The 22,852-nt window shown below is 43.5% G+C and overlaps 3 protein-coding genes across 3 annotated transcripts in view; all 3 read right to left on the bottom strand.

Moving 5' to 3' along the window:
* Positions 1-22,852, bottom strand: part of LOC106991302 (low-density lipoprotein receptor-related protein 11-like) — a 284,456-nt gene that overhangs the window by 195,586 nt on the left and 66,018 nt on the right. The window lies entirely within an intron of this gene.
* Positions 1-22,852, bottom strand: part of LOC114116073 (UL16-binding protein 3-like) — an 83,691-nt gene that overhangs the window by 20,754 nt on the left and 40,085 nt on the right. The window lies entirely within an intron of this gene.
* LOC114116224 (uncharacterized) overlaps positions 1-22,852 on the bottom strand; it is a 30,079-nt gene that overhangs the window by 5,297 nt on the left and 1,930 nt on the right. Inside the window, exons 2-3 of the mRNA XM_060419361.1 lie at positions 7,599-8,074; positions 6,598-6,778 (exon numbers count right to left, since the gene is read on the bottom strand). Of these exons, the coding sequence (XP_060275344.1) occupies positions 6,598-6,778; positions 7,599-8,074 (657 nt within the window). The remainder of the gene's footprint in view (positions 1-6,597; positions 6,779-7,598; positions 8,075-22,852) is intronic.

Below are 22,852 nucleotides of genomic sequence, written 5' to 3'. Positions count from 1 at the left end.
ACTACCCAAGTTTACCTGAGAGCGAGATTACTGGCTTGACCACTCTCTCCTCCTCTGGCCTCTCCTTTTTCTCCACCAGGTGGCCTCTGTCTCTTTTCTCCCCCATCTCTTCTCTATCCAACTCTGTGAATCTCTGTGTGTTCCAGACGGTAGAGAACACCTAAGGAACTGGTTACTGGCAGGATTTGTCTCTCTCCTACTCATTCCTCTCTCTTATCCTCCTGGTCACCTCTGTCTACTTCCTCCCTCTCCTCTTCCCCGTATAACTCTGTAAATACCTCTGAGCGGTCCAGACTATAGAGCGCACATAAGGAAGTGACTACTGGCTAGCTTGCTCTCTCCTCTCTTGATCTCACCGCATCTCATTCCAGTTACCTCTAACTACCCCCTCCATCTTCTCTTCTCCTTGTAACTCAGTGAACCTCTCTGAGTGTCCCTCAATGTGGAGAAACTTTTCATATTTAACCTAGATGTTTTATCACCAGTGCCGTATAGATGGAGAAGTCTAGAGGCTACTGTAAAAATAAAACTGAAAACCAGAAGCAGGAAGCTTAAACCCAAAGCCTGAAAACATTAGAGAACTCTTGAATTCAGGGAACATTAAGCAATAGGAGCTCATCAAATGCCTTCATACCTACACTGAAACCAAGCTCCACCCAAGGGCCAACAAGTTCCAAAACAAGACATACCACCCAAATTCTCCAGCAACACAGGAACACTCCCCTGAGCCTCAATATACAGGCAGCTCAAAATTATCCCCAAACCTTTGATGTCTCATAACCCATTACGGGTCACTCCACTGCACTCCAGAGAGAAGAAACCCAGCTCCACCCACCAAAACTCCAACACAAGCCTCCCTAACCAGGAAACCTTGACAAGCCACTGATAGAACCCCACCCAAAGTGAGGAAGCTCCATAATAAAGAGAACTCCACAAATTATCAGTATATAAAAGGCCACCCCAAACGCAGCAATATAACCAAGATGAAGAGACAGAGGAATACTCAGCAGGTAAAGGAACAGGAGAGTTGCTCACCAAACCAAACAAAAGAGGAAGAAGTAGGAATCTACCGGAGAAGGAATTCCGAATACTGATAGTGAAAATGATCCAAAATCTTGAAATCAAAATGGAAACACAGATAAATAGCCTAGAGACAAGGATTGAGAAGATGCAAGAAAGGTTTAACAAGGACCTAGAAGAAATAAAAAGAGTCAAAATATAATGAATAACACAATAAATGAGATCAGAAACACTCTGGAGGCAACAAATAGTAGAATAACGGAGGCAGAAGATAGGATTAGTGAAATAGAAGATAGAATGGTAGAAATAAATGAATCAGAGAGGAAACAAGAAAAACGAATTAAAAGAAACGAGGACAATCTCAGAGACCTCCAGGACAATATGAAACGCTCCAACATTCGAATTATAGGAGTCCCAGAAGAAGAAGACAGAAAGAAAGATCATGAGAAAATCCTTGAGGAGATAATAGTTGAAAACTTCCCCAAAATGGGAAGGAAATAATCACCCAAGTCCAAGAAACACAGAGAGTCCCAAATAGGATAAACCCAAGGCGAAACACCCCAAGACACATATTAATCAAATTAACAAAGATCAAACACAAAGAACAAATATTAAAAGCAGCAAGGGAAAAACAACAAATAACACACAAGGGGATTCCCATAAGGATAACAGCTGATCTGTCAATAGAAACTCTTCAGGCCAGGAGGGAATGGCAAGACATACTTAAAGTGATGAAAGACAATGACCTACAGCCCAGATTACTGTACCCAGCAAGGATCTCATTCAAATACGAAGGAGAAATCAAAAGCTTTACAGACAAGCAAAAGCTGAGAGAATTCAGCACCACCAAACCAGCTCTCCAACAAATTCTAAAGGATATCCTCTAGACAGGAAACATGAAAAGGGTGTATAAACCCGAACCCAAAACAATAAAGTAAATGGCAACGGGATCATACTTATCAATAATTACCTTAAACGTAAATGGGTTGAACGCCCCAACCAAAAGACAAAGACTGGCAGAATGGATACAAAAACAAGACCCCTCTATATGCTGCTTACAAGAGACCCACCTCAAAACAAGGGACACATACAGACTGAAAGTGAAGGGCTGGAAAAAGATATACCACGCGAATAGAGACCAAAAGAAAGCAGGAGTGGCAATACTCATGTCCGATAAAATAGACTTTAAAACAAAGGCTGTGAAAAGAGACAAAGAAGGCCACTACATAATGATCAAAGGAACAATCCAAGAAGAAGATATAACAATTATAAATATATATGCACCCAATATAGGAGCACCACAATATGTAAGACAAATGCTAACAAGTATGAAAGGGGAAATCAACAATAACACAATAATAGTGGGAGACTTTAATACCCCACTCACACCTATGGACAGATCAACTAAACAGAAAATTAACAAAGAAACGCAAACTTTAAATGATACATTAGATCAGTTAGACCTAATTGATATCTATAGGACATTTCACCCCAAAACAACGAATTTCACCTTTTTTCAAGTGCTCATGGAACCTTCTCCAGGATAGATCACATCCTGGGCCATAAATCTAAACTTGATAAATTCAAAAAATCGAAATCATTCCAAGCATCTTTTCTGACCATAATGCATTAAGATTAGATCTCAATTACAGGAGAAAAACTATTAAAAATTCCAACATATGGAGGTTGAACAACACACTTCTGAATAACCAACAAATCACAGAAGAAATCAAAAAGAAATCAAAATATGCATAGAAACTAATGAAAATGAAAACACAACAACCCAAAACCTGTGGGACACTATAAAAGCAGTGCTAAGAGGAAAGTTCATAGCAATACAGGCATACCTCAAGAAACAAGAAAAAGTCAAATAAATAACCTAACTCTACAACTAAAGCAACTAGAAAAGGAAGAGTTGGAGAACCCCAGAGTGAGTAGAAGGAAAGAAATCTTAAAAATTAGGGCAGAAATAAATGCAAAAGAAACAAAAGAGACCATAGCAAAAATCAACAAAGCCAAAAGCTGGTTCTTTGAAAGGATAAATAAAATTGACAAACCATTAGCCAGACTCATCAAGAAGCAAAGAGAGAAAAATCAAATCAATAAAATTAGAAATGAAAATGGAGAGATCACAACAGACAACACAGAAATACAAAGGATCATAAGAGACTACTATCAGCAGTTGTATGCCAATAAAATGGACAACGTGGAAGAAATGGACAAATTCTTAGAAAAGTACAATTTTCCAAAACTGAACCAGGAAGAAATCGAAAATCTTAACAGACCCATCACAAGCACGGAAATTGATACTGTAATCAGAAATCTTCCAGCAAACAAAAGCCCAGGTCCAGATGGCTTCACAGCTGAATTCTACCAAAAATTTCGAGAAGAGCTAACACCTATCCTACTCAAACTCTTCCAGAAAATTGCAGAGGAAGGTAAACTTCCAAACTCATTCTATGAGGCCACCATCACCCTAATACCAAAACCTGACAAAGATGTCACAAAAAAAGAAAACTACAGGCCAATATCTCTGATGAACATAGATGCAAAAATCCTCAACAAAATTCTAGCAATCAGAATCCAACAACACATTAAAAAGATCATACACCATGACCAAGTGGGCTTTATCCCAGGGATGCAAGGATTCTTCAATATCCGCAAATCAATCAATGTAATTCACCACATTAACAAATTGAAAAATAAAAACCATATGATTATCTCAATAGATGCAGAGAAGGCCTTTGACAAAATTCAACATCCATTTATGATAAAAACTCTCCAGAAAGCAGGAATAGAAGGAACATACCTCAACATAATAAAAGCTATCTATGACAAACCCACAGCAAACATTATCCTCAATGGTGAAAAATTGAAAGCATTTCCCCTAAAGTCAGGAACAAGACAAGGGTGTCCACTTTCACCGCTACTATTCAACATAGTTCTGGAAGTTTTGGCCACAGCAATCAGAGCAGAAAAAGAAATAAAAGGAATCCAAATTGGAAAAGAAGAAGTAAAACTCTCACTGTTTGCAGATGACATGATCCTCTACATGGAAAACCCTAAAGACTCCACCAGAAAATTGCTAGAGCTCATCAATGAATATAGTAAAGTTGCAGGATATAAAATCAACACACAGAAATCCCTTGCATTCCTATACACTAATAATGAGAAAGTAGAAAAGAAATTAAGGAAACAATTCCATTCACCATTGCAACGAAAAGAATAAAATACTTAGGAATATATCTTCCTAAAGAAACTAAAGACCTATATATAGAAAACTATAAAACATTGATGAAAGAAATCAAAGAGGACACTAATAGATGGAGAAATATACCATGTTCATGGATTGGAAGAATCAATATAGTGAAAATGAGTATACTACCCAAAGCAATTTACAAATTCAATGCAATCCCTATCAAGCTACCAGCCACATTTTTCACAGAACTAGAACAAATAATTTCAAGATTTGTATGGAAATACAAAAACCTCGAATAGCCAAAGCAATCTTGAGAAAGAAAAATGGAACTGGAGGAATCAACTTGCCTGACTTCAGGCTCTACTACAAAGCCACAGTCATCAAGACAGTATGGTACTGGCACAAAGACAGACATATAGATCAATGGAACAAAATAGAAAGCCCAGAGATAAATCCACACACATATGGACACCTTATCTTTGACAAAGGAGGCAAGAATATACAATGGAGTAAAGACAATCTCTTTAACAAGTGGTGCTGGGAAAACTGGTCAACTACTTGTAAAAGAATGAAACTAGATCACTTTCTAACACCGCACACAAAAATAAACTCAAAATGGATTAAAGATCTAAATGTAAGATCAGAAACTATAAAACTCCTAGAGGAGAACATAGGCAAAACACTCTCAGACATAAATCACAGCAGGATCCTCTATGATCCACCTCCCAGAATTCTGGAAATAAAAGCAAAAATAAACAAATGGGATCTAATTAAAATTAAAAGCTTCTGCACAACAAAGGAAAATATAAGCAAGGTGAAAAGACAGCCTTCTGAATGGGAGAAAATAATAGCAAATGAAGCAACTGACAAACAACTAATCTCAAAAATATACAAGCAACTTATGCAGCTCAATTCCAGAAAAATAAACGACCCAATCAAAAAATGGGCCAAAGAACTAAATAGACATTTCTCCAAAGAAGACATACGGATGGCTAACAAACACATGAAAAGATGCTCAACATCACTCATTATTAGAGAAATGCAAATCAAAACCACAATGAGGTACCACTTCACACCAGTCAGAATGGCTGCGATCCAAAAATCTGCAAGCAATAAATGCTGGAGAGGGTGTGGAGAAAAGGAACCCTCCTACACTGTTGGTGGGAATGCAAACTAGTACAGCCACTATGGAGAACCGTGTGGAGATTCCTTAAAAATTGCAAATAGAACTACCTTATGACCCAGCAATCCCACTTCTGGGCATACACACCAAGGAAACCAGAATTGAAAGAGACACATGTACCCCAATGTTCATCGCAGCACTGTTTATAATAGCCAGGACATGGAAACAACCTAGATGTCCATCAGCAGATGAATGGATAAGAAAGCTGTGGTACATATACACAATGGAGTATTACTCAGCCGTTAAAAAGAATTCATTTGAATCAGTTCTGTTGAGATGGATGAAACTGGAGCCGATTATACAGAGTGAAGTAAGCCAGAAAGAAAAACACCAATACAGTATACTAACACATATATATGGAATTTAGGAAGATGGCAATGACGACCCTGTATGCAAGACAGGGAAAGAGACACAGATGTGTATAACGGACTTTTGGACTCAGAGGGAGAGGGAGAGGGTGGGATGATTTGGGAGAATGCCATTCTAACATGTATACTATCATGTGAATTGAATCGCCAGTCTATGTCTGACGCAGGATGCAGCATGCTTGGGGCTGGTGCATGGGGATGACCCAGAAAGATGTTATGGGGAGGGAGGTGGGAGGGGGGTTCATGTTTGGGAATGCATGTAAGAATTAAAGATTTTAAAATTTAAAAAAAAAAAAAAAAAGAAGAAACCTTGAAAAAAAAAAAAAAAAGAGAATCCCAGGGATGGGGAGCCTGGTGGGCTGCCATCTATGGGGTCGCAGAGTCGGACATGAGTGAAGCAACTTAGCAGCAGCAGCAGCAGCAGCTAGTGACTAAGTATGCACATGCCAGCTTGTGAGGCAGCAAAAACAGAAGACAGTGTCTGGTTTCTAGAGACTTAAAATCTATCTGAACAGACAAGACTTTCAATAGAATGGGGAGAAGGATGCCATAGGGCACATGCCACATTCATGATGGGCCCCTGGTCATCAGGAAAGTCTTACTGGAGTAGGAGGTGGGACTTGCCAGGAGAGGGAGCACAGACCCAGGCACCATGCGTTGGGTGGGGTCCCGGAAGGCAGGGTGTCCCCTCCTGGGCAGCCAGTCCAGCTAAACCACACCCTGTCCTAAGAGCAGGTGGACAGGCGCCCACCAGGGTGGAGCCCCTTCCCTCCCCATTTTCTCATGTCCCCCCTCCCCCACCAGAGCCCCAGATCCAGGACACTCACTGCCCAGAGTCTTCCTGGCTTCTGTCAGCAGGAGTATCAGCAAAAGATGACCTGCGGTGTGAGCCACTGACATTCCTCCCTGCAGCTTTAGGAGAGTGACCAGCAAAAGGTAGCCTGGGCTGTGTCTATACCTCTGTCTCCTGGCACCACCCAAAGTCTTCAGTCCTAGACTGAGGAAGCCCTGCTGATAAACAAGAAAAATAACACTTATACCCAGGAAGTATTAAAAAAAAAAAAAAAGCTAATTTCACTTTGAATAACTATCCTTCCTCCAAAACCCCCTTTCCTGTGTGAGCAAGAAAAGACCACGTTTTGTTGGCTCTTCTGCTCATTTCTTGAACCACTTCCTTCTCTGATCTTTGAACTCACTTCCTCCCTCACTCACAGGGCACCAGCACTGGCACCCTCTGCTGCCATCTCCTGCTCAGTTATCCCTTCTTTTCTCCTACATCCACTTCCCATCCTAACCTCTCAAACTTTCTCTGTGATGATTACGATTCCCTACATGATAGTCACTCAGTCGTGTCCGACTCTTGGCGACCCCATGGACTGTATAGCCTGCCAGGCTACTCTGTCCATGGGATTCTCCAGGCAAGAATACTGGAGTGGGTTGTCATTCCCTTCTGTTAATCAAACTAGCAGCGGCCGACCCCACCAGGTCTGTCATATCGGAGGAGGGTGTACAACAGGGTCCGATAGTCCTGTTGGAGCCGAGCTCCAGAACAGCCAGGAATTTATTATCGTTAGCTCATCCGCAAGTGGCAAAGTCCTCCTAGGGACCCAGAGAAGCAAGCTCACCGCAAAACATTGGCGGATCTTCCCGAGTCAAGCAGCAGCAGCGGCCCCCTCCCGCCTTTCCCAGCTCCCTCCCCTGCGCTACCCGTCTCCAGCACGACATCCGCCGCGCAGGTGGCTCAACCCCGCGGTCTCCTGGATGGTGGCTTCGGGGTGGGGAGAGAAGACAGAACATTTGCTGGGGCCCGTCCTGGATTCGTACTCACCGCCCACTCCTTCTCCGCACCCGGCTTCTGCGATCGGCGGGGCGCGGTCCTCGCCTGCCCGGTCCAGCCAAGGTCTCTTTCGCGCAAGTTGAAACTGTCGACTTCGCAACGACAAGAGAAGTTCCGAAATTTCTCCTTGGGGTTTTCAGTTCGAATCGCTCTTTGGAATCTCAGCCCGACGCCCCGTGGCCCCGGCTCGGGGGAAGCTCGGCCGGCGGCGTTCGGACAGGCGTCGCTGGAGCGGGGACCCCGGGCGGGCGCGGAAGAGGGGCCCCGGGCCGAGGTGCTGCGCTCGGGGAACGGCGCCCCGGGAGGCCCGCCCGGCCGGTGAGTGAGTCTCTGTAAGGAAGTGCCCAGGGCTGGGGGGTGATGACCAGGCTCTTTCTGGTTGTCCGTCTGGGCGCCACCGCGGTGACTTCGGGAACCCAGGACCTGGGACCGGGGCCGGCCAACGAGCCACGGGCGACTTCTTGGTCCTGGAAGGGTGAGTTTCCAGACGCTCAGGCTCCGCCCCTCTCTTCTCTACCATCCTATCCTGTGTTTCCTGGCCACCTGACTAGCTGCCCCAAGTCAGTCCTTCACGGATGGCATTCCTTATAAGGGCAGCTCAGTTCGAACTGGACACGGAATAACAGACTGGTTTCAAATAGGAAAAGGAGTGCGTCAAGGCCGTATATTGTCATCCTGCTTATTTAACTTATATGCAGAGTACATCATGAGAAACGCTGGGCTGGAAGGAAGCACAAGCTGGAATCAAGATTGCCGGAAGAAATATCAATAACCTCAGATGTGCAGATGATACCACCCTTATGGCAGAAAGTGAAGAGGAGCTAAAAAGCCTCTTGATGAAAGTGAAAGAGGAGAGTGAAAAAGTTGGCTTGACATTCAGAAAATTAAGATCGTGGCATCGGGTCCCATCACTTCATGGCAAATAGATGGGGAAACAGTGGAAACAGTGGCTGACTTTATTTTTCTGGGCTCCAAAATCACTGCAGATGGTGATTGCAGATGTGAAATTAAAAGACACTTACTCCTTGGAAGGAAAGTTATGACCAACCTAGACAGCATATTAAAAAGCAGAGACATTACTTTGCCAACAGAGATCAGTCAAGTCAAGGCTATGGTTTTTCCAGTGGTCTTGTATGGATGTGAGAGTTGGACTAGAAAGAAAGCTGAGTGCAGAAGAATTGATGCTTTTGAACTGTGGTGTTGGAGAATAGTCTTGAAAGTCCCTTGGACTGCAAGGGAATCCAACCAGTCCATCCTAAAGGAGTTCAGTCCTGGGTATTCATTGGTAGGACTGATGTTGAAGCTGAAACTCCAATAGTTTGGCCACCTGATGTGAAGAGCTGACTCATTTGAAAAGACTCTGATGCTGGGAAAGATTGAGGGCAGGAGGAGTGGGGACGACAGAGGATGAGATGGTTGGATGGCATCACTGACTCAATGGACATGGTTTGGGTGGACTCTGGGAGTTGGTGATGGACAGGGAGGCCTGGCATGCTGTGGTTCATGAGGTCGCAAAGAGTCGGACACGACTGAGTGACTGAACTGAACTGAAATGAATAGATGAGCTAAATAAAATACATGGCATCAGGCTGTTTATTCTTCCGACAGTTCTGTTACTCCCACCGCCTTTCTAGGTGGTCTGTGATCAAGTCTGGGTCAAGTTAGAGGGTGCAGGGCACCACCCCACTCCTAGGGACAGTCCCTCTCTGCTCCTCCCCCACAGTGGTTCCACGTTCACCTTGAACCTCCAGGGTCCGAGGGACACGGTCTTCCCCAGCACCCCTCCCTTCACACTGCCTCCCACACGGAATGTCTGTTGTGTATTGGTTTGATCCGATTTCAAATCCACTTGCTTTTGACTTAAATGAAGTTGTACTACTTATTACTTAAATGAAATGTTCTAGTCCACTTGTTTATAACAAAAACACAAAAGTTAGTTTTTCATGGTAAAGTTATTTTGAGACTAGAATGATGTAAGATGTGACAGAGTGTCCTTTCATCCACTGTGGTTCCTCAGCACTTTTTAGATCATCTGCCATGGGTCCTCCCTGGGAGCTTGTCCGGAGAGCACACCCATTATGGAGTGAGTTCTTTATCTATTCTGATGTCGGTCACTTACCAGATACATGTGTGCTCGTTCTTGTGTTCAGCCGCTCGGTTGTGTTTGCTTCTTTGCGACCCTATGGACTGTGGACCGTCAGGCTCCCCTATCCATGGGATTTGCCAGGCAAGAATACTGGAGTGAGTTGCTGTGTCCTCCTCCAGGGAATCTTCCTGATCCAGAATCAAATTTGTGTCTCCTGTGTTGGCAGGCAGATTCTTTACCAATGAGCCACCTGGAAGCCCTACCAGACACATGACTTGCAAATATCTTCTCTCATTTTTTCACTTTCTTCATGGTATCCTTTAAAAAGCATTTTTTTTTAAAATTTGGAAAAAGTCTTTTTTTTTTCTGTTGTCTTTTGTGGCTAGTATTGTATTTAAGAAGAGTTTTGTCAAATGCTAAGGCAAAGATTCACTCATCTTTTCATAGTTTTATCTCTTCAGTGTATGTCTATGATCCAATTTGAGTTAATTTTGTATATGGTGTAAGGGGGCGGGTCAACCTCATTCTTTTGCATGTAACTCTCCAGTTGCCCCAGCACCTTTTCTGAAAACACTCTTCTTTGCCCATGACTTGAAAATCAGTTGACCATTGTCAACTTAAAAAATAGTCACAACCTAAAAGTTGAGAGCTGTGTTTTATTTGGTGGAAATTTTAAAGACATAAATCCCAGAGGTAGCATCTCAAGTAGCCTTGAGAGAACTCTTCCAAGAAGACAGCGGGGAGGACTCAGGTGATGTAGAAGTTTGCAACACAGGGCAGGTAGTCTGAACATCAGAAGTATTTTTGTGAATTAAAGAAAACCAGATATCTCAAGTTAGGGAGTTTAGTGCTTTCCTATATATGGGAAGATGCAAGAGTCTGGGCTCACTGAAATCACTCCTTTCATATGCATCTCAGCTCTCTGAGGCCTCTTGTCTGTGTCTTCACCTTCTGAGTTCCTCAGGGCTCCCAGTAGCAAGTGGCTGCAGCCTGATTCCTGCCATATCACTCAGGTGTTCTTTTCCCTCCTGAGTGCTCTGGAGGGCTGGAATCGCTGATGACTGTGACATCCTTTACTGACATAACAGGAAATATTCCATTTTCCAGTCCTTTCCCTTGGTCAGAAATTCGACCGATATTTGGGAGACATTTCATGACCAATTTTGGTCCCACAGTGCTGGGAGGCTCATCCCAGGTCAGGTGAATGTTTTCGTTGATATATCGCTCCAGGTGTTAGTTTCTGGATTAGACCCATTGATAGAGAATGAAAGATTTCCTGGGTCCTCTGTCTTTTAACCTACTGTGATCCAGGAGATAGTTCCCTTCTTTTCTTTCCCCATACCTAGAGTCACACTATTATAATTATTGATCACATGCAGAACTAAATATTTGATTAATTGTTTTAAGTCACAGTTATGTTTGTTGGAAGCCTGGTTATACACTCTAAGAGACAACAATCTTATAAAATAGAATATAAGTAATGTAGCTATTAATAGCCAGAGAAGGCAATGGCACCCCACTCCAGTACTCTTGCCTGGAAAATCCCACGCATGGATGGAGAAGCCTGGAAGGCTGCAGTCTATGGGGTCGCTGAGGGTTGGATACGACTGAGCGTCTTCACTTTCACTTTTCACTTTCATGCATTGAAGAAGGAAATGGCAACCCACTCCAGTGTTCTTGCCTGGAGAATCCCAGGGACGGGGGAGCCTGGTGAGCTGCAGTCTGTGGGGTCACACAGAGTCGGACACGACTGAAGTGGCTTAGCAGCAGCAGCAGCAGCAGCAGCTGTTAATAGCAACATTGACAGAGTCATAGTGTAGTAGAGACATGGACATAAACAATTTGGAAACGAAAAATAAATTAAAACAAAGATTAGTATCACTAGTTGTAATCCAGTTGTAATAAACCATCAAATCCATAGGAGAGCCAGCTGGAGAATCCCAATTTTGCCAGTATCAGGTAGAGAGAAAAAGTTAAATGTTTCATCTTTGTTTACAAAAGCTTAATATATCAACTTGGCACAGTATCAGAGAAAAAGGTTTACTGGAAGACAGATTCGAGTTAGTATGTTTTCTGAAATTAAAGTGATAAATTATATTTATCTATTTAGTCTCATGTACTTAACTCCTATTGATCTGCAGGAATTAGTCAAGTTTTCCATTATAGTTGTCATTTATCATCCAGTTTGGTGGTATTACCTAAAGGCTATCAGAAACTTACATTTGTTTAAACAGGTTCTTTTTATGAGTCTTTTTGGAAATCTTTATTTTGTACAAGCAATATAAAATTATAATACTCTATGAAGGACAAATTTAAAATAGTATAGTTAAAACTTTGAATACAATGTAGTTTGCAGGAAACTTGGATATTTCTGTAACATATAACCTTTTAGGATAATAACTAGAATTATGACTGATAACATTATATCAGGACATATCAGATGTTAGGGATAAATTTTGGAATATCTATATCAATGACATTTACCTATACATTACAACCTAAAGTTTACCTTCAATAACTTGACAATGTTTTTAAAATAAAAATAAACTTAATTTACTATTTCTCTCTGAGATGTCTCAGAGAATTTTTTTGAAGCATCTCTGAGTCAGCTGGAGGCTAAAGGAGTTTTAGTTAGGTTTTACTATTTGGGAAGTTTGTTAGAAATATTTTTAAAAGTTTTAAAACACAACAGGATCATAGGTCACTGAAACAGTACTTATTCACTTCACCAAAGTCACAAAAACAGTAAATATGGCTCACCTAAGGGCACAGAAACTCATGCAATTTGTTTTCAAACAGGAGCACTTTTAACAGAAAGAGAATTCAAATTCCAGTCTTGCATTAGCTTACTTAACAAAATCCATTTAGTTAGCTTCAAGGCTCCTACGGTAAAGCATCTGCCTACAATGCGGGGGACCCGGGTTCAGTCCCTGGGTTGGGAAGATCTCCTGGAGAAGGAAATGGCAACCCACTCCAATATTCTTGCCTGGAAAATCCCTTAGACGGAAAAGCCTGGTAGGCTACAGTCCATGGGGTCACAAAGAGTCGGACATGACTGAGTGACTTCACTTAGCACTTAGGTGTTGTTCATCCTAATTATGTATAAAATTTTCCTCCTCAGGCTTCCTTTGCATAATCTCTCATCACTTTCTGTATTCATCCTGTCTCTCATTTTTCCATCTAAATATGATCACCCAGCTAATTGTTTTCCTCCATAAAATGTAATCTCATTTCTCATATCTTTTTAAACTGAAAACATATATTTTACTTCTTACTATATACTGAAATGTTACTGTATTATTCCTTATAGCTTTAGTGACATGTTTAAATTAGAATCCTCAACACTTAAAACCTTAGTTTTTAGTAAAAGCTAAGAATTAAGCAATGAACTGTCTTTTACACTGGCATTTTATAGACTAATGGTTATCATAAACACTAGTGATAAGGTTTTAAAACTTTTGTTTCTCTTATAGAGAACATCTCGATATGATAGCAACATTTTTTGATATTTCTAAAAGGAGATCAGCCCTGGGATTTCTTTGGAAGGAATGATGCTAAAGCTGAAACTCCAGTACTTTGGCCACCTCATGCGAAGAGTTGACTCATTGGAAAAGTCTCTGATGCTGGGAGGGATTCGGGGCAGGAGGAGAAGGGGACAACAGAGGATGAGATGGCTGGATGGCATCACTGACTCGATGGATGTGAGTGTGAGTGAACTCCGGGAGTTGGTGATGGACTGGGAGGCCTGGCGTGCTGCGATTCATGGGGTTGCAAAGAGTCGGACATGACTGAGGGACTGAACTGAACTGACCTGAAATACCTTTAGTTTTTTTATTTAGTAATTGATGTTTCAGTATATTTTATTTAATAACTTTTATCACTTAAATTAACACAGTTCTAGGACTTTCAGCCAGTCAGTCATTTCAGTTGCTCAGTCATGTTCGACTCTTTGGGAACCCCTGGACTGCAGCACACCAGGCTTTCCTGCCCATCACCAACTCCTGGAGTTCACTCAGACTCACATCCATCGAGTCAGTGATGCCATCCAGCCATCTCTGCTCAAACTCAGTTATCAAATATCTAGAAAGATTATTTTAGGTAGACATGTCTAAAATTTAATTATTTTAAAGAGTTTATCCCAATGTTTTTATCTCATGTACATTTACTTTCAGATTTCATAATATCAAGTTATTTTTCTTAGAACAGATCTAGTAAGGTCTTATGTATTAAATCTAGGTACAATAAGGAGTTACATAATTCTGATGACTCTTGACATGTCTATATCAATTAGATAAACAATTAGATAAGCAAACAAACATTAATGCCAGATATCAACTTAATATTGAATATTTTCCAGTTCATGTGAACCTGAAAGTTACTTTAGCCACTGTCTTTAAATGTAAGTGCTTTTTATTAAAATTAAAGAGTTATTTATAAATCTAATTTTGATAAAACTTTTTAGAAGTAGAGATATTGCATATGTATAATGCGTACACAGAAATATACAGGCAAAACCATAGATCTCATAGCTTCACTTGAAAGCTTAACCATGAATCGGGTATTACAATATAAAGTTATTAGTTTACAAAGAACAGCTGAAATGCATTAACATTGTTTGCTCAGATGACTAAGGCTTTGCTATCTGTGCGGTTTGGTTAACAGAACATTCCCAGCGCTTTTAATTTTAAAGCTGACACTTTTCCCTTTGGTTTCAGGTCTTGTCTGATGGAGCTAATTAGGCTCAGTCTCAGTCCTTGGGGCTTGTATTTACACTTTGGTTTGTAAGAGATTTCTAAGAGAAAGTCAGTTGCTTCTACAGTTTTCTAAAGAACAGTTCTGTCACCTAAAGATATTAAAATCAGTGATAAGATCTTTAACAAAACTGAAATTTATTTTACTAATTGTCTGTTTTAGAACTTTAGAGTTTAATTTACCATGCCTTCAAAGGTTTATATAAAGTATTAAGCAAAGATCCTTTTGAGTTTACAAATTAAACCCAAAGCAAAATCACTATTTTTATTAGTCCTAGTATGTTAGTTCCCAGTTTTTTTTTTTTTTCCTTTCTTGTATGGCTCAGGTAACATTATTGGTTAGTACATTTAGTTATTATCTCCTGGGTGGCAATCTATATCTCTTATCTTATAATACCACGCAGGAGAACTATTCTCCAGTGAAACACGTCTATCTCATAGTATAATTAAACAAGAGATTTAATCATTTTCTACAAATCCATTTTAATATGCCAATTTTATATACTTTTATCTAAATTCCATTAACTTGTATACCTTTTAACTTTATTTTCTATCGTTATTGTTGTTCAGTAGCTCAGTCGCATCCGACTTTTTGCGACTCCATGGACGGTAGCCCACCAGGCTCCTCTGTCCATGGATTTCCCAGGCAAGAATACTGGAGTGGGTTGCCGTTTCCTTCTCCAGAGGATCATCCTGACCCAGCATTCGAACCTATGTCACCTGCATTACAGGCGGATACTTTACCACTGAGCCACAGGGGAAGCATATTGGAATTTTTTTTTCCTTTGTTCCCTGTCCATTTTATTGAGTTTTATATAAAAAGCTCTGGGATCCCCAGAGTGGGGTTGAGCCAAAATGGTCAGGCCCCTTGGCCTAATTCTTGCCCCAAATAACTGTTGGTTAGATATCGCAATGTGAATTTTTCTAGCCCCTTAAATAATGGCTTCGGCCTGATGGTAGATTGTAGGTGTTCTTCCTGAGTGCCCGTAGGGCTCACCAGCTCTCGTAGGAAGGCTGAACAATCACTGGTGACTATAGCATCTTCATTTGCTGATATGGCAGAAGATATTCCATTTCTCACTTTCTTAAACATCTTTTATCTCCCTAAGCCTACATCCCTCTCCGCTCTCATTTCCTTATTAATGAGATATTTTGTGTGTGTATGATATAAACTGCTTTTTATTATTTATTAAATCTTTTTGGATTGTGGTATTGAGATATCTATTATATAAGTTTCAGGTATACAGTGCAGTGATTCACAATGTTAACATGTTATTCTCCGCTTATAGTTATAAAATATTGACTGTATGCCCTGTGCTGCACAATTAAAGGTAATATTTAAGGCTGAATTCTAAGAAGATACTCATTTTTCCATGGGTATCTCCCATATATACATGAGGTATACATGTTAACAAACTTAGCCACCAGATGCAAAGAACGGACTCACTGGAAAAGACCCTGATGCTGGGAAAGATTGAAGGCAGGAGAAGGGGACAACAGACAATGAGGTGGTTGGGTGGCATCACTGACTCGATGGACATGAGTTTGAGTAAATTCTGGGAGTTGGTGATAGACAGGGAAGCCTGGCGTGCTGCAGTCCATGGGGTTGCAAAGAGGCAGACACAAGCCATGGAACTGAATTGAAACTTTTGTTCCTTTTTCTCTTGTTAATCTGTCTTTTATTAGAGCCTAGAACTCAGAGGGGTGGAGGGGAAATTATTTTTCCTCCCCTACAATACGGATATTTTATAAAATAATTTTATGTATCTATTGATTTAGTCGTGGCTGTGCTGGGTCTTCGTTGCTGTGAAGGCTTTTCTCTAGTGATGGAGAGATTTTCTCTAGTCATGGAGAGCCGGGGCTACTCTGCAGTTGTGGTACGCAGACTTCTCCTTGCAGTGGCTTCTCTTGCTGTGGTGCACCGCTCCAAGGTGCGAGGGCTCAGTAGCTGAACAACGTGGTCTCAGAAGTTGTGGTTCCCGGGCTCTAGAGCAATGGTTGTGGCACAAAGGCTTAGTTGCTCTGCGGCACTGGAACCTTCCTGGATCAGGCAACGAACCCCTGTCTGCTGCATTGACAGGCAGATTCTTTACCACTGAGCCAGCAGGGAAACACCCCAGTATTTACAAAAAACTCATTCTTTCTCAAGCTGAGCACTTTGTCTGGCTTTTGCTTGTCGGGCTTGAGAAGGTGTACCTTAGGTCTTGAACTACAGTGTGCTTACTTGATGGCAAGCCCCAAGTAGAGCTCTGAAGTCCATCGCTGTGTCTGTGTCAAGGTCATTCTCCCCATGTCTGCTCCCAGCCAAGAAGTAAGCCTGTAGTCTTGGGGGCTGAGGCAGGCCCCTTCCTGGGGGACATGGATTCCTCGAGAGCCTTATGGAGCTTTCCCCAGACGACATGCCAGTGTGGGATGCCACCACCCTGCCTCCTGCCCCTCTCTCCTTCACTTTGGGTCAGAACTGCGTCCATCTGAATGGTTCTCCAGCCTCCTCAGACTTCCTCCTTTTCTCTCACAGGGGTTTTCTTCAATGAAATTCCTGTAAGTTAATCCCATCTTGAAATCTTCTTCTCAAACCTGGACTACCATCTGGATTTATGAGCTGAATGCATCTTATTTATTGACTAGCAGGAGAAAAGTAAGAAAAGGGGGAACATGTAAGTTAAGCAGGGCTGTCCAGGTTTGGAACGAGTATGGAGAGTGAAAAGGTAGTCCAGAGAGTGAGCAGCTGAGAGAGGAATGTTCAGGTGAGCGCTGGGTGGGGAGAAAAGGATGCTTTATGTCCCCAGTGTCCCTGAGACCACAAGGAAACCTCTGAAGGGCTGGGCCACCAGTGGGAGGGGCCTCCATTCTGGGTCCCAGCGGTCTCAGCCCCCAAATCCTCAGCCCTAACTCCTCTGACTCTCTGAGGTTCACAAAAAATGGCAAATTCTGCAGATCACTGAGTGCGTGTTCACGGTTGCCAGGTGCATTCCCACGGTCAGACGTTGGGGGAGCAGCTACTATAAGCAGAGCATGAGGTGGGGTGTGGGAAGAATTATGACAGTGCAAGACAGGGTCTGTCCTCCGCCAGGGCTTCCAGGTGGTTCAGCAATAAAGAATCTGCCTGCAATGTAGGAGGCACGAGTTGGATCCCTGGGTTGGGAAGATCCCCTGGAGAAGGAAATGGCAACCCATGCCAATATTCTTACCTGGAAAATCCCTAATGGGCTACAGTCAGCGGGGTTGAAAGAATCAGACATGCCTGAGCTACTAACACATGTATCCTCCAAAGGCTCACAGTCTGTCTGGACACACAGGACGTTCAGCAGATAGTGAAGAGGCAGAACATCCTGGAAAACGAGGTAAATGAACACGGTGTGCAGGGTGGCCAGAGGCCTCCTGGGGAAGAAGGTAGGACACAGCAACAGGCAGAGTGAAGAGGAAGACTAGAGGGAGGAGTTATAAACCAAGGGTCTTCTTTCCAGAAGATCCAGAGAAAGGCGCAGTGCGAGGAGAGGTCTACCTTGGGGTCTAAGAGGCAAGATTGCAGAGCAGTGATGAAAGAGATTTTCACATATTGGGATATAGGGAAGTCATTCTGGCTTATACATGAGTTTACCTGAATTTTATGTTAGTTAAGATAGCCTGTTTGTGGCCTATCAAACATACACTGTATGTCTGCTTTAATTACTAGGGAAAAGGACACCCTGACCAGAAGGAAAGAATGTCCATGCTAAAAATGAAGAATTAAATGCCCTTCCTCCTGGGATTCCAATGCTCGTCCTTCTTTGAGGGTAAGACGCCCTTCCCAGGGGCCAAGGCTGTACCGACTGGATGTGTACATGCTGGTCTGTTCTTTCTTGAATCATTGGAGAAATATAAGCCTCACTTCTTTAATGTTCTTTGTTCTGACGGGATATAAGACTGTGCAGAAAACCCTGCTTCTCTGGAGCATTTTCTCAGAGTAATCTGAAAGCTGGCTACTGGGCTAGTTGTTCATTTGGCTCCAACAGAACTCTTTTCTATTCTTATTATAAACTGTTTCTTGGTTATTTCTGTTGACAGAGGGCCAGGCTCTCTCTCAAACACTGGGAGGGGACAACTTCCCTGGTACCTCCTGGCTAATCTACAGGCTCCTCTAAACACACCTGGAAATCAGACAGACACACACACACACATCTGAAGAAAGAAACAGGCAAAGCCCCAAGCACCTGGCTCAGAAGATTGAGGGAAGGATGAGAAAGACTCATCTTCTTCCTTCACCAAGACAGAGTTCCCTCCTCCTTGGCTGAGGGGACCCAGCTCTGCAGAACAATGACCAATTCCAGGAGAGAGAAAAAGCATTGCGCAGCCATGCTCCAGAGACAAGGCAGAGGCAGGAGCCTCAGCTTCACCTAAGGGCACAGGGATGGGAGGCCAGGCCTGAAGCCGCAGCCCCTCCTGCCCTTCCAAGTCCTGTGCTTCTGTTAGGGGTGGATTCCCAGAAGTGGCACCGACCCGGGTTCTGGTGAGGGAGGCAACAGTGGGCCCCTGGGCTGGACACCTGGTATTTGTCAGGTGGAATAAAATTCAAGCTTTGTTCTCACTCCAAGGACAAAGTAATTGGCAAAAGTTGAGCTCTGCTGAAGCAGAGATAAGGTGCCCACTCCTGAGGTTAAGGAAGACTTCCCTGGGTGCACATGTGCAGGAAGGCTTCTTGGATGTCAAAAGGGAGCCCCCCGCCGCGCCCCCCCCCTCCCCCGCCAATAAAAGTGTGAACATGTACCTACCTATAGGCCTCTGCGGTGGGATCCAACTTAGAAAAAGCATTGCACATGTTACAGTTCGCAAGGGGCTCATAGCGTATTGTTAAAATATGGCCCATTGTGGTGACCTGACAATCAAGGGATGAAGTCACAGTGGCCACATTGCCCTGGGGGGCAGACTGTACCTTCCTTAAGGTGATATCCTGTTTTCCCTGCTGGTGCCAGTTTCTCAAGACTACGTGACCACCCGACCCTGAGACCCCTTTGACTAAGTGACCGTAAGACCCCAGCGGCAGGCTAAAGACAAACTGAGGTCCCCTTCCTCCAGGGCACAATTTCCCATCCATAGGGTATAAGAAGGCTTGGCTGTAAAAAGAGAGCACTGGTTTCTCTCTCTAGCCAGTTACTTTCTTTCTTTCTTCCTATAATAAATCTTTCTCTGCTTGAATGCCTGGCTCACTCTCTTTTTCATCACGCTTGCCTTACGTTTCTGGTGCTGAAACATGGGAGGGAAGACCCACTGCGGCTAGGTGGGCTCCTCTCCTGAGCCCACCTTTAGTGGTTCCCTCCCTTGGACCTCGCTAAGAAACTGAAGGGAGTCCCCAGGATGGGACTCTCCACTTGCCTTCCTGGACTGACATCCACACACAGGCTCTAATTTCATCAGCTGCAGGGGTGAGTGAATTCCTGCTCTCTGGGATCCTCTTTCTCTGGTCTGGTTTTTGAAGCCCTAGAGCTAGGCAGAGGATCCCCTCAGCCCTTGGGCCCTGGTCCCACATTGAAATAGGGGACACCCATTTCAAAAAAATAAAATGCTGAGCACCAAAGAATTGGTGCTTTTGAACTATAGTATGGTGTTGGAGAAGACTCTTGAGAGTCCCTTGGATAGCAAGATCTAACCAGTCCATCCTGAAGGAAATCAATCTTGAATATTCATTGGAAGGACTGATGCTGAAGCTGAAACTCCAATCCTTTGGCCACCTGATGTGAAGAACTGACTCATTTGAAAATACCCTGATGCTGGGAAAGATTAAAGGCAGGAGGAGAAGGGGATGACAGAGGAGGAGGTGGTTGGATGGCATCACGGATTCAATGGACATAAGTTTGAATAAACTCCGGGAGTTGGACAGGGAAGCCTGGCGTGCTGCAGTCCATCAGGTTGCAAAGAGTCGGATTCGACTGAGTGACTGAACTGAACTGATTTCAAGTTAGACCCTGCCGCTATCTGGCTGTCTGAGAAGCCCGTGAGAGTGGGTACGCCTTTTCTCTGAGACTTTTCTCCTCGTTTTTCTCTCTCCCCAGTTTGCCCTCCCTCCCTATTTGTCTATAATGGGAAATTCTCAGTCCCAAACTACCCCTTTAGGCTGCCTTCTCCAAAACCTAAAAACCTTGGGTTTTCAAGGAGAGATAAGGCCAATGCGACTCACTTATCACCCTAACACTGTCTGGCCACAATCTCAACTGGATATTAGGTTCCAATGGCCAGAAAACGGAACTCTCCATTCCAGTACTTTACGGGACCTCTATAACTTTGGCTGCCACAATGGCAAGTGGTCAGAGATCCCTTATGTTCAGGCTTTCTTTGCTTTCCACCCTTGGTCCTCTCTGTACTTCCTGTTCTACTCCTCAAATACTTTTAGGCCATCCTGGGCCACATCTCCCCAGTACTATATCTCCTGATCCCTGTTCGGATTTTTCCTCCTCTTCTTTTGAGCCTTCTGACCACAGTGCACCTCCAATCGCCTCTAATCCCACTGTAGCAGACCCAGTTCCCCAACCCCCACCTTAGGTTCCCCCTCTCCTCTTGCTCTCAGGTGCAGGCGGCCACCACTTCTCACCCTCCCTCCAAGCCTGTTTGGAAGGGGCTCTGGGGCTTTGATCCACCCTGCTACCTGAGTCTTAAGTCCCATCCCAACCTCCCTAAATCCCCTCCTCACACCTGGCTGCAAAGGGCCTTAAAGAAACAGGACCTTGAATCTCTCCTGCTCCCCTCCTTCCCTTAGTAGAGGTGGCTGGTACAGAAGGCATTGTTCGGGTACACGTCTCATTCTCCCTCTCCGATTTATCTCAAATCAAGAAACATCTTGGCTCTTTTTCCTCTGACCCTGACACTTGTTTCAGTTCAGTTCAGTCTCTCAGTCATGTCTGAATCTTTGAGACCCCATGGACTGCAGCACACCAGGCTTCCCTGTCCATCATCAACTCCCAGAGCTTACTCAGACTCATGTCCATCAAGTTGGTGATGCCATCCAACCATCTCCTCCTCTGTCGTCCCCTTATCCTCCTGCCTTCAATTTTTCCCAGCACCAGGGTCTTTTCCAATGAGTCAGTTCTTTACATCAGGTGACCAAAGTATTGGAGTTTCAGCTTCAGCATCAGTCCTTCCAATGAATGTTCAGGACTGATTTCCTTTAGGATGGACCGGTTAGATCTCCTTGCTGTCCAAGGGACTCTCAAGGGACACTTTTATTTAAAATAATTTAAATACCTCACCCAGTCTTATGACTTGACCTGGCATGATATTTATGTTATACTCTCTTCTACCCTCCTCCCAGAAGAGAAAGAACAAGTCTGCCAAGCTTCTCAGGCTCATGTGCATGAAATACATCAAACTGATGGTACTAAACCTGTAGACCTAGGTGCCATTCCCAGGGACACCTGGGCCTGATTGGGCCTACCAGGCAGGGCATCTGGGGTGAACAGCCCATAATCACATGGTGACTTGCCTTACTACCGCCCTCCAAAAAGCAGGACATAAGGCTGTTAACTTTGATAAACTCAGAGAAATAACTCAATGACCAGATGAAAATGCAGCACAAATTCTAGCTAGATTAACAGAAGGCATTGTTCTGTTAACCTAGCTAGAATTCTGTCCCTACAAAAATATACAAAATTAGATCCAACTTCAAAAGAAGGTACTATTGTCCTGAATACCCATTTTATTTCCCAGTCATCCCCAGACATTCAAAAAAAAGCTAAAAGAGGCAGAGAGGAAGGCCCTCAAACCTCTCAATGAGATCTTTAAAATTTGGCTTTAAAATTTTTCAATAAATGGGAAGAACAGGCAAAACTAGTAAAAGCTCAAAGAGATCAGGCTAAATATCATCTCTTAACCTCTGCTCTACACAGCTCCAAACCTTAATCCTCTGACAGAGAGAAGAAATCATCTAGGCCCTGTTACAAGTGCGGTAGAGAAGGGCCCTGGGCCTGCTCATGCCCAAAGCCCAGGCTCCCTCCGGGCCCATGTCCTAATTGTGGCATAAAGCCACATTGGAAGGTGGGCTGCCCTAATCCCTCTCTAGGGATCCAGACATCTCCTTCCGGTCCCGAGCAGGAGTCCTCAGACCCAGCTCTGCCCAGGCTCCTCGGACTGGCCGGTGAAGACTGAAGCTGCCCAGGGCCCCAGGCCCCAACTCTCATCACCTTTACAAAGTCCAGGGTATCTCACAGTGGCAGGGAAGCCGATCTCTTTTCTTATCAACACAGAGGCCACCTGTTCTGCCACGCCTGCTTATTCCAGAAAAACTAAAGTCTTTCAGATCTCTGTCGTGGGGGTTGACGGTTTAGCGCCTACACCACAGATGACCAAGCCTCTGCCTTGCACACTTCAAAATACCCCATTCTCTTATTCTTTCCTCGTACTCCCAAATTGCCCCACTCCAATCCTTGGAAGGGGTCTAC

Source organism: Ovis aries, chromosome 8 (assembly GCF_016772045.2).
Source record: "Ovis aries strain OAR_USU_Benz2616 breed Rambouillet chromosome 8, ARS-UI_Ramb_v3.0, whole genome shotgun sequence".
In the NCBI taxonomy this organism is placed as follows: Eukaryota; Metazoa; Chordata; class Mammalia; order Artiodactyla; family Bovidae; genus Ovis; species Ovis aries.
This window is presented reverse-complemented; position numbering and strand designations above follow the sequence as displayed.